Raw genomic sequence first — 12,985 nt, forward strand, 5'->3', positions numbered from 1 at the left:
TTTTGTAAACATCTTTTGGATGTTTTATTACGTGAAAGTTGATTGATAATAATAATGTGCTTCATAAAATATAAGTGCTTTACAAATATAAATCAAACATCTCTATGCTATTTTCACCTCAACCATTCACTATGGTAGCAAATTCCATAATTTCACCACTATGTAAAATGGTTTCTCCTGAATTCCTTTCTGGGTTTATTATTGGCTATGATATAAAGTCGTAGAATCATACGGCATGGAAACAGACCCTTCAGTCCAACTTGTCCATGCCAACCAAGTTTACCAAACTAAACTAAGCCCACTTGCCAACATTTGGCCCATATCTCTCTACACCTTTCCTATTCATGTACCTATCCAAATGTCTTTTTGTAACTGTACTTGCATCTACCATTTCCTCTGGCAGCTCTTTCCACATACAAACCACACTCTGTGGAAAAAGTTGCCCTTCAGATTCCTTTTAAATCTTTGAATCTTTCTCCTCTCCCTAGTTTTGACCTCCCCCATTCGAGGGAAAATACTCTTGCTATTCACTTTATTTATGCCCTTATGATTTTATAAACCTCTACAGAGTCACCCTTTAACCTCCTACACGCCAAATGAAAATAGGAGAAAGTGAGGATTGCAGATGCTGGAGATCAGAGCTTAAAAATGTGTTGCTGGAAAAGCACAGCAGGTCAGGCAGCATCAAAGGAACAGGGGAATCGACGTTTCGGGCATAAGCCTGAAGAAAGGCTTATGCCCGAAACGTCGATTCTCCTGTTCCTTTGATGCTGCCTGACCTGCTGCGCTTTTCCAGCAACACATTTTTAAGCTCCAGTGAAAATAGTCCCAGCCTATCCAGCCTTTCCTTGAAACTTAAACTCCCCAATCCTGACAACATCCTTCTAAATCTTTTCTGAAACTTCTCCAGTTGCCTCCTCCACAAGTGTTCATATCTTCTTTGTCTTTTCCATATTAAACCTCTTTATGTTCTTAGGGGCATCTGTCTGCACACTCTTCAGTCCCAAACTGTTTCAATCTTCAGGAGTTAATTTTTTTCGGGCACACAACTGGATAAATAACTTCAGTGCAATGTGGTTCTTTATTGATGATAAATATTTTGCAATGTTAATATTGAAACAAGAAAGGGGTACAAAACAGAAAATAATCAGTTTGCAAAAAGGAATCAAAACTTAAGTAGTTATTGAGTGAGATGCAACAAAGGTAAATGATTCAAAGACCCAGTAAACAACTCAACAAATTTAACTTATTTGAAAAATATACTCAAGAAATTATCAAAGGACTGAGAGACAACGGTGAAATGAAAGATCTTTTCCATGTAGATTTCAGCAATGAAATGCAAAAATGACTTTGAAAAAGTCTGGATTAAATACCTATATTGAATGTGGCTCTGAAGTGTCTTTGAAAACTATGCTCACAGTTTTAGTAATTATTGTAGTTCATGCAATCATGCCTTGAAATGATCTTAAAACTTGTTAAGTATGGAAAGAATTTGATGAAGATGAGTTATGTTTTTGTTAAGTAGTGATTACATCTTGTAATCCCCTGGTGTTCCTTGTCTGTTTTTGTAAAATATTCACAAATACTAAATAAGTCAGAGTGAATTTCTTAGGAGAACATTCATTGTGGAATGTAATGTCAGTTAGATCTGAAACATATGTTTTATGGTGGAGTTTATTGAGGCATTTAACAGTTTATATGCTGCATCTCTATCCAATATAACCACTCATGGGTCATTGCCCTGACTGAACTGCAAAGAGTCTAGCAGTGAAATTGGCCAGATGTTCACTCACGTGTGAGAGAGCATCTGGTTAATTTCACTCCCATTAAAGGAGGAACATCATCAGAAGAATGTAATTTTAATATTGTTTAGGGAGATAGAAAACAACATTTGTCATGTTTAACGTCAAGTATAACAATGCATTTTATAAAAAGTACTAAAAGCAGGATTTGAATGTATATAAAATACTTTTCACCACCTCTGGGCAAACAAAAACAAGATGAGTTCATGATCTGGTTACAGAGGGAGGTGATGGTGCAGTGGTGTCTGGTCTAGTAGTCCAGTCTGCAAGCTAATGGTCTGGGGATGTGAATTCAATTCCGACCACAACAGCTAGTCGCAGTCATGGAGACTGTGACAATGATCACAAATTGTTGCAAGAAATCTTCAGGAAGGAAAAGTAAATCCTTACGTGGTCTGGTCCACATGTGGTTTCAGATACACAGCAATGAATCCTGGCCTTGCCAGTGACACCCATATCCCAGGAAGGAGTTTGTATTCCAAACCTTCCATGACCTCACACTTCCCTATCTTTGAAACTTCCTCCAGTCTTACAATGCACCAATATCAAAAGGTCACAAAAGATGGCAAAGCAGATGGGTAAGAGCAATTTAAAAAGTAGAAAAGGAATGGAACAAAATTGGCAAAGGATATCAAAATCAACATGAAAATTGTTATAATTATATTTGGGACAGGAGACTGGTCAGGTACAAATATGGCCCCTTAAATCCAAAGCAGTAACATTGGAAATAGATCTAAGAAATGGGATTAAATAGCTGCTTTGTGTCACTTTCCTACAGTAGGGGAAGAGGTCAGCAAGCTGGATATGCCAAAGAAACTAATCCTGAATCAAGGACTCAACAAAATTAATGTCAGCAGGATAACAGTAATGAAGAATATAATGACACTAAAGAGTGATGATTTCAAAGGTTGAGAACTCTTTTTTTAATCCCAGGGTTTTAAAGGAAGTAGATGAGAACAAAGTTAACACTCTGATTATAATCTTGCAAAGTTCTCTTGATTTGAGAAATTTTCTTTTAGAGTTGAAAAATACATATCTCTCTCTCTGTTGTTCAAACTGGTGAAAGAGAGAAACCAGAGAATTATAGACCAGTTAACAGTAGTCAATTCCTGGAATGGCGGGATTACCTTACACTGAAAGACTGGAGCGACTGGGCTTGTATACCCTTGAGTTTAGAAGGCTGAGAAGGGATCTGATTGAGACATATAAGATTATTAAAGGATTGGACACTCTGGAGGCAGGAAACATGCTTCAGCTGATGATGAGTGCCGAACCAGAGGACACAGCTTAAAAATACGGGGTAGACCATTTAGGACAGAGATGAGGAGAAACTTCTTCACCCAGAGAGTGGTGGCAGTGGAGGCCCAGTCTCTGGATTCATTTAAGAAAGAGTTGGATAGAGCTCTCAAGGATAGTGGAATCAAGGGTTATGGAGATAAGGCAGGAACAGGATACTGATTAAGGATGTTGAGCCATGATCATAATGAATGGTGGTGCAGGCTCGAAGGGCAGAATGCCCTACTCCTGCACCTATTGTCTATTGTCTAGTCTGGATTGTGGCTCAAAGGTAGTTGATACCTATGTGAGTGAAAATGAACAACCTTTATAAACAATAACTATATGTAAAGGATGGTAAGAGATCTCTGCAACCCCCACACAATTAGATCCATGTGATCTGATAGAAGAACGCTAAGAAGCTCTGATTGGAGTAAAGATAAGACTTTACTCCACACTAACTGAATAACTCTTATCAGAAAATTACTGAAGTCTATTAACAAATAATAGATTCAAAATTGAAAGTGTCTTAAATTCTCAGCTGATCAAAGAAAGGTGGCATGCAGCTATAAAAGGTTCTTTCTGATGAATCTGGTATTAAACTTTTTTGAAGAGGTGATTGAAGTGATGAACAGGAGAATTAATAGGAGTTATTTATATGGACTTCCAGAAGATGACCATCCTCTTAAACTGTTGGTTTATGGAATTGAAGGTAAATTATTAACCTGGTTGGAAAATTGGCAGAAGAGCAGGAAACACAGGAAAGATAAAGTGGCAGGTTGTGATTGTTTGTATTCTATGGAAATTAGTGTTGTGGCTTCAACTATTCACTATGATTAATGCTGACAGATTATAGGATGGAAAATCACCTACCAGGGTTGCTGATGGCACAAAGATAGATGGTATTGTTAGCATTGCAAGTGTAAAATTACTGAAATGTTGATAGTTTAAATGCAAAACTGTGGCAAATGGATTTAATGGAGGCAAACTTGAGATTGTCCACTTTGCACCTGATTTGGGTAGAAAAGGGCTCTCTGTAAATGGTGATAAGCTAGAATCAGCGAAGATCCCAAGAACTTGGAAATCTATTTACACAGCTCGTTAAAGTATCATGGGTAGGTTGATAAAATAACCAAAAGACCAACTTTCACCTTTATATTTCAAGGACTAGATTACAAAGGATGAGAAGTTATTTTGTAACTACACAAAATTCTACTTACACCTGGAGTAGTGTAAACTGTTCTTGGCAGCACACTTTGGAAAGGAGAAATTGGCCATATATTTATACATATACGTAGAAGAGAGTGCAGTGCAAGTTACCAAGGTGATATCTGGACTTTGAATTAAGGAATTAAGTTACAAGGATAGATTCCACAAAATTTGGGGTTACACGGTGGCTCAGTGGTTCGCACTGCTGCCTCTCAGCACCAGGAACCCGGGTTTGATTCCATCCTTGGGTGCTTGTATGGAGTTTGCACAATCTCCCTATGTTCCGGATGCTCCGGTTTCCTCCCACAGTCCAAAGATGTGCAGGTTAGGTGAATTGGCCATGCTAAATTTCCCATAGTGTTCAGGGATGTGTAGCTTAGGTAAACTAATCAGGGGTAAATATAGAGTAATAGGGTAGGGGCATGGGTCTGGGTGGCTTACTCTTCAGAGGGTCAGTGTGGACTTGTTAGGCCAAATAGCCTGTTTACGCAGAGTAGGGATTCTATGAAAATAGAGTTATGCCCCTTCTGAATTTAGACAGTTATGGGGTGATTCACTCAGAGTTTTCAAGTCATTAAGGGGAACAAATTGGGTGGCTAGAGGGGAACAGTTTCTGTTGGTTGGTGAGTCTGGACCTAAAGGGTTATAGTTTAAACATTAAAGCTAAACCTGAAAGAAAAGTTAGAAAACACTGCATGCACAAAGGATGGCAATAGATTGGATCAGGTATTTACGAATTGCAATTGATACCAGATGAGTTGTCATTTTAAATCAAATCGGTGGATTTTAGATAACAAATGTTATTAAGTAATGGAATTGATGCAAATAAATGGAGTTGGATCACAGGCCAACCTTCAACTCACTAAATAGTGGAATATGTACAAGAGGCTGGACAGCTTGCTTCTGTTCCTGTGTTCTTCTGCTTATTTCTCAGCACCTCTAGCACATTTCTGATTTTAATACCTCCACCATTCGTGACTGTGTCTTCAGTTGCCTTGACGCTTAGCTGTGGAATTCTCTCTCTAAACCTCCTCAGCTTTCTACTGCAGTTTCCTTTAACTTGGTCTTTAAAAACATACCTCTTTGATTACCAGTCCCAATACCTTATTCTGTACTTCAATATCAGATTTTGTCCTTTGTTGCAGAAAGTAGGAAAAGGAATAGTCCATTTAGTCCTTGGAGTTGGCTCTACCATTTATCTAGATCATCTATGTCACTGTATTTTCCTGCACTGTCCCTATATCCATTGATATCTTTAATAATTACAAATCTATTGACCTCTCTCTTGGACATACTTGGTCTCTGTGGTTTTCTGGGTCAGAGAGTTTGAGTGATTCTCCATTCTGTGAGGGAAAACATATCTCCTCATCTAAGGCCTAAATGGTCTAACGCTCCTGTGCAGCTCCTTGTGACCTTTTATTGTTAAAAATCACACAACACCAGTTTATAGTCCAACAGGTTTATTTGTAAGTACTAGCTTTCAAACCATTGTAGCTACCTGATGAAGGAGCAGCACTCTTAAAGCTAGTACTTCCAAATAAACCTGTTGGACTATAACCTGGTGTTGTGTGATTTTTAACTTTATCCATCCCAGTCCAACACTGGCACTACCACATCATGGCTACCTTTTATTGTGTTAAGGTACTAGATAAATAAGTTGAGAAAGGCACTTTATTAAAGGGGACTATGTATGAATATGACTGTGTGTCACCTTGACATTAATGCTCCATTTTCTCATTGCTTCATTTATTTGTCAGAATTAGCTCAATTGACAGACCCCAAACTATCATCCTATATTCAAAGTTTGTGAGAAGATTTGTAGCTTGGGTGCTCGTTGTTGTGGTTCTGTTCGCTGAGCTGGGAATTTGTGTTGCAGACATTTTGTCCCCTGTCTAGGGGACATCCTCAGTGCTTGGGAGCCTCCTGTGAAGTTCTTCTGTGATGTTTCCTCCGGCATTTATAGTGGTTTGTCTCTGCCGCTTCCGGTTGTCAGTTCCAGCTGTCCGCTGCAGTGGCCAGTATATTGGGTCCAGGTCAATGTGTTTGTTGATAGAATCTGTGGATGAGTGCCATGCCTCTAGGAATTCCCTGGCTGTTCTCTGTTTGGCTTGTCCTATAATAGTAGTGTTGTCCCAGTGGAACCCATGTTGCTTGTCATCTGCGTGTGTGACTGCTAAGGATAGCTGGTCGTGTCGTTTCGTGGCTAGTTGGTGTTCATGGATATGGATCGTTAGCTGTCTTCCTGTTTGTCCTATGTAGTGTTTTGTGCAGTCCTTGCATGGGATTTTGTACACTACATTGGTTTTGCTCATGCTGGGTATCGGGTCCTTTGTCCTGGTGAGTTGTTGTCTGAGAGTGGCTGTTGGTTTGTGTGCTGTTATGAGTCCTAGTGGTCGTAGTGGTCTGGCTGTATGGTAATGTGGCTAGTCCTTTGGGTTGTGGCATGTCCTCATTCCGTTGTCTTTCCCTTAGGTATCTGTTGATGAAATTGCGGGGGTATCCGTTTTTGGCGAAAAGAGGTGTTCTTCTTCCTCTTTTTGCAGTTCTGGTGTACTGCAGTGTGTTGTGGCCCTTTTGAACAGTGTCTTGATGCAACTTCTTTTGTGTGTGTTGGGGTGGTTGCTTTCGTAGTTCAGGACTTGGTCTGTGTGTGTGGCTTTCCTGTATACCTTTGTGGTGAATTCTCCGTTCGGTGTTCTCTGTACCATCACGTCTAGGAATGGGAGTTGGTTGTCCTTTTCTTCCTCTCTAGTGAATCGGATTCCTGTGAGTGTGGTGTTGATGATCCAGTGTGTGTTTTCTATTTCTGTGTTTTTAATTATTACAAAGGTGTCATCCACATATCTGACCCAGAGTTTGGGCTGAATTTGTGGTAAGACTGTTTGTTCTAATCTTTGCATTACTGCTTCTGCTATGAGTCCAGAGATGGGTGAGCCCATGGGGTGCCGTTGATTTGTTCATATATTTGGTTGTTGAATGTGAAGTGTGTTGTGAGGCACAGGTCCAGTAGTTTGAGTATGCAGTCTTTGTTGATAGGTTCCCCGTCTTGTTGTCTGTTCTGTATGTCCAGCAGGTTGGCTATTGTTTCTCTGGCTAGGGTTTTGTCAATAGAGGTGAACAGTGCCGTTACATCGAATGAGACCATAGTTTCTTCCTTGTCTATGTGTATATTTCTGATGACGTCCAAGAATTCCTGTGTTGACTGTATAGAGTGTCTGGATCCGCTGATCAGGTGTCTCAGTTTCTGCTGTAGTTCTTTAGCCAGTTTGTGTGATGATGTTTCTGGTAGCGATACGATGGGTCTGAGTGGGATATCTGGTTTGTGCACTTTAGGTAGTCTATAGAATCTGGGGGTGGTGTTGCTTTCAGGTTTCACCCTCTGTAGGTCAAACCTGGTTATCTGTCCATTTTTTTTGCAGGTTCCTCAGTGTGTTATTTATCCTATATCATCCTATGTTCACTGTGACTATTTCACTTACTGGTCTTCACACTTGACCAACCCTCCTCAACACAACAAAAAAGAACAAAGATATAAACTACTGCAATTACTGTGTGAACAACCCTGCAATTGGAAGTTGCTGAACTGAGAATTCAAATCGACCCATGATTTCTTTCATTGAATGATGAATCAGGCTTGAGGGGCTGAATGGCCTTCCCCTGTTCCTATGTTGCTATCCTATTGCGCCAGATGTGACCATTTCGGACTTGTGATAACCTTGAAATACCCACTGAGCTATAACATCATGGTATATTTAGAATAAATTTTCTCAGGTAATACATCAGTTTATCAAATTTGTTGCATTTTCTTTCAGATCTCCGTGCACTGCGTCTAGGATCCTATACATAGGGAGAGAGAAAACAAACACAATTAAACTGCATTGGTCGACTGACAACAAGAGACCCTCAGTACAAAAATTGTGATAGCTCACTTGTGCGAATAGGTGAAGATCATGTCTTTTAGAGTCAATTAATGAAGCACAATTACACAAGAAATGGTATGGCTCAGCTTCTGAATTGTGTCCTTCATCAATCCCTTAAGGGGAAATAAAATATTGAAAAAGAATGGCCTTGCTAAATAGGAACTTGAGAAGTTATATCTCCCTCTGCAAGGAAATAAAGAAGCATTCTAGAATTTACCTGATCCCTGAAAAAAGAATATACATAATGCACAGTTACAAACACTGTGCAATATTTAGTGGTTTTGATGAATCAGTCACTCACCTAGACCATGTCAGGAGTCCAAGTCATTACATTGTTACTGCAGTTATAATCTTTTTTATATTTTTAACTGTTGAATTATATACACACTACCTGCAACAGCTGATTTTCTTGTCTGAATTTTAATGGCTTTTGACATGAACTGCAAAATAGTTCTGCAGCTTTATTGACTTTGGATTATTTGAACATATTTCTATATAACTGATTGTAAATAGTTCTGTATTGTATCATCCTTCCTGTCTTTTGTAATGACATTAAATTAAAGTTTTGATTGCCTGAAGCCTCACAGGAGGTGGTTGTCCTGTCTTTTGTTATTTTGTGTTAGATGGTAATCATCTGAACTCATCATCCTTGAAATTAATGAAACACAAAACTTTGGAGTTGGATGTGTGTCAGTAGTGTGGTTTATGCTTCTGATCAGTTTGAACTCTGTACACCAGCTAGTTAACAGATGTTTGGCTTATTCTGCTCATCTGCACATCAGGGGCTAATATCTCAAGCATGGAGTATATTTAAGGATAGATCATAGTTCCATGTTGATTTCAGATTGGTCACTGACTGAGTATTTTGGATGTTTCAGTTGCAGGCACCCAGTTTATGTGCAAGACTCCAGCTATTGCAGACATCGTGGTCCTTGTGGATGGTTCCTGGAGCATTGGTCGACTTAATTTCCGTCTTGTCCGACTGTTTTTGGAGAACTTGGTTAGTGCTTTCAATGTAGATTCTGACAAAACAAGAATAGGTGAGTTTATCTTCTGGCAACAGCATGAAAATAGCGGGATACGTTTGTTTCTCTGTGTTTAAAAACTGTGCAGATTCCCTTGATTATATGGGATTACAGAATAGAAAGAGGCCTATTCAATCAGCCATTGCTAATACTGTCTTCCACTACCATTATTCCTTGCTCCAGCCTGAGAATTCCTGTTCATGTTCCCCTGTACTTGGCGCTTGCTTTGTCTCACTGACTTTAGATGGAGTCTTAAGGGGGTTGTAGGATTTCCTTGCACACTAATAAAATTCAGACAGTATCTCATTCATGAGTTTACTGGCTAGGTAGCCAATGTGATGACTGCAGAGTTTCCAATGACCCGCCCCTCCTCCACCCGCCCCTCCACTCCTTCCAAATTGGGTTTTGACCTTGAATGGTTTGCTCATTATTGAATTGATGCTATTTTCTCACATTTGCCATTCATTTTTCTCTCTCCATGGGCTTTGTGGTGGAATTTTTGCTTTGAAAGTCGTTTGGGTTAGCAGAATACAATTGTGGGACCAGAATAAGTCAAGTGCATTACTCTTGATCAATTCTGGTCCCAGTTACAATGAAGTTGGTGAAATATCAGTGTTGAATATGTCCCCTGATGGGCAGGAATTTGGACCGAATTTGCCCATATCCCCTAAACAAATAATATTTTCTGATGGCTGTTTATGTGCCTAATGAACAAACTCATCCTGGTTCAGGGCTTTGCTTGGAACCTTAGCTCTGGCTGAAACTGTTCTTACTGCATGGAAGACCAATATTCTGGGACTTCAGTTAACCAGCATATTGTAATTCCAATCCACTGCATGTACACGTGATATTGTGTTCATCTTCCATTATACAGTTGTGACATTTGAAGGGATTTCACCCTTTTGTAGGATTTCACAGGTGAGGAGAACGCAAATTGGCCCATTGTACTTGGCCCAATTCTTTAAGAGAAATATGCAATTAGCTGCCGTCTCCCTGATCTTTTCTCAATGCCAATTTCCCCAATTCCTTTTTGAGAGTTACCATTGGATCTGTTGCCCCTGCTCTTTTAGACAGAGCATGCCAAATCATGGAAACTGGTTGCATCTTTTTAAAAAGAAAGAAATCTCAGTTCCCTTCTGATACTTTTGACAAGAACCTTAACTAGAATCAAAGAGAAGTACAGCATGGAAACAGACCCTGCAGTCCAACTCATCCATGCTGACCAGATATCCTACAATAATTCATTTGCATTTGGCCCATATCCTTCCTCCTTTTCATAAAAACAGCTTTTCCTTATTTATTCCATCAAATGTCTAATTCGTTTTAGCCTTCTCTGCTCCAAGGAGAACAATCACAGCCTCTCCAGTCTCTTCAATAAACTAATCTTGGTTAAGATGACAATGAGCTCAGTGGCCTCCCCAATTTCAGCACAGTTCAAAATTACTGTTCCTGTTCATACCCAGTGCTATTAGCTCAAGGTTTGTGGATGGGGATGGCCTTAGAATTGGACTGAGCTGTAATAATTCCTGCTGTTAAGTGACTCACTGATAATAAGCTGAAATGAAAAGAATGGCACATGTATAGAAAGATGAGAAAACAAAAATAAGTTAAGACTTTTTTTAATGAATGAATTTTTACTTTGAATTTTTACTGACATTTTTACTTTGCACTATAAGACTTTGCTGATGTTTTTCAGTTCTGGAAAAGATTCATAGTTTAAATGACATGGAAAACGTGAACATAGTTTTATTAGGACGTGATTAGGACTAGTCTACAGAAATGCTTTTAGCAGATTACACTTATTCAAATTTGTAGGAGTGATCTTGTAGAATTGCTTACAAGTTTGATGGAGATAAATCAAATGGATAGATTAAATATTTCTTTTAAAAAAGACTAAACTCTTTCATTCCAAAGCGGTTCAGTGTTTACTCTTTAATGCGCAATAGTGTTCTTTCAAATATGTCACAAACTAATACTTTGCTGTATTGCACAAACATGTGCTTTTTTTGAACTTATCATCCATTTGTTTCAGGATTGGCTCAGTACAGTGGAGACCCAAGGATAGAATGGCATCTGAATCAACACAGTACAAAGGAAGCTGTACTGGATGCCGCCAGAAATCTTCCATACAAGGGCGGGAATACTCTTACAGGTACTGCGAAATGTATAAAATGTAATGTTTAAACAAAAAACATAAAAGCTAGAAATACCAGTCAGCCAGCCTCAGGGAGTAGAGCACAAATTTCACACTGATACTCCCAGAGCAGCACAGAGGGAGTGCTAAACTGTTGGAAGTGCCACTATTTTGGATTCAATATTACACAAAGGCCTAATCTCCTCTCTTGGGCTGATTTAAAATATTCCATGGCTGCTATTTTGAAGAAATGTGAAAAAGCTCACCTCAGTATTCTGATCAGTGTTTGTCCCTCAACAAACATCACTTAAAAGCAAGTCATCTGGTCATTTATCTTCTTGTTGTTTGTGGAGCAAATTACTGCGGATACTGGAATCTCTACTGAGGACAACAAATGCTGGAGTTCATAGTGGGTCAGACAGCACCCATGAAGAGAGACCAGATTTGATGAAACATCACCTCGACTCAAAAAGTTAGCTTGCTCTCTCTCCATGAATGCTGTCTGACCTCCAGCATTTTATTGTCTTCCGTGCTGTTAATGGAAACTTGCTATATGTGGATTGGTTGAGGCATTTCTCACATCAGTAACTGCATTTCAGAAAATACTTGATTAGCTGTAACATGTTTTGAGATAGCCTGAGGTTATGAAAGGCACCATAGAAATACAAGTCTTTTCTCTTATAATGAAATCATGGAGACAAGTCTGAGAGCTATTTATTAGGAACAAAGAAGGAGTTGAGCAAATTGACGTAATTTACAAGGAATTGACAAGGAATTTAACAGCCCACGGATGCAAACTTCCAGTATGCTGAAGAGAATACTGGAAAAATCCAGAGATAGTAGAAGTAGGTGTTCTGCCTAATTCTAAGTCAATTTACTGTTGTACTGATTGTAATAAAGGGTTACTGTTAAATTGATATTTGGACCTTGCCCGATTGACTCGAAAATGAGTTAAGCTAGCAGATCAGAACTTCAACAAAACGTCAGTGACATTAACACAGGCATCTCTTTGCTCGTCCAGTTGTAACCTTTAACTCATCCACAGCTGTTCCTGTAGCTGTCTGCATCCCAAGCTCTGGAATTCCCTCCCTTAAGCTCTTTATTGAGATGTTCCTTAAACATTTCTGTTTGACCAAGATTGTGGGCAATGGACTAATATCATATGGATTGGAAATCAGATAGATAACCATTTTGTGAAGCATCCTGGAAGTTTCTGCTGTGTTAAAGGCATTAGAAAGTGCACATTGTTGTTAATAGTAAATGAAGGCGCATTATCTGCAGTACTGGTACAGTAATTAAACAGTGGAAAAGGAGCCTTTCATTGTGTTGAGAATTCGACCCATTTCAAAAATGGGTGAATATCTGGTTTGATGAAACTGCTTGGTAAATGGCTTAACTGATATCTCATAGACTTGGGAGAGAAGGGGGTGGGGGCCTGTCTGTTTGCAAAGCTCAGACCAGGCCTCTTCGGTGTCTCTTCAAATAGTACCTATTTGATAAATGCCACCTCTAGGTGGCGCAAGGACTGTGCGCATGCAAACAAAGAGGGCTTAACTTGTAATTGACATGAATAGCTACCCCGTTTGAGTTAATCCAGGATCAGCCATTTCTTATTTGGGG

At 39.3% G+C, this 12,985-nt stretch overlaps 1 protein-coding gene across 6 annotated transcripts in view; it reads left to right on the plus strand.

Moving 5' to 3' along the window:
- Nucleotides 1-12,985, plus strand: part of col14a1a (collagen, type XIV, alpha 1a) — a 225,792-nt gene that overhangs the window by 69,844 nt on the left and 142,963 nt on the right. For all 6 annotated transcript variants that reach the window (XM_043688687.2, XM_043688688.2, XM_043688690.2 and 3 more), the window contains exons 6-7: nt 9,085-9,246; nt 11,264-11,383. In XM_043688687.2, coding sequence (XP_043544622.2) covers nt 9,085-9,246; nt 11,264-11,383 — 282 coding nt within the window. The remainder of the gene's footprint in view (nt 1-9,084; nt 9,247-11,263; nt 11,384-12,985) is intronic.

Source organism: Chiloscyllium plagiosum, unplaced genomic scaffold (assembly GCF_037043375.1).
Source record: "Chiloscyllium plagiosum isolate Xiang-an unplaced genomic scaffold, Cpla_swu_hap1 HiC_scaffold_4, whole genome shotgun sequence".
Lineage (NCBI taxonomy): Eukaryota > Metazoa > Chordata > Chondrichthyes > Orectolobiformes > Hemiscylliidae > Chiloscyllium > Chiloscyllium plagiosum.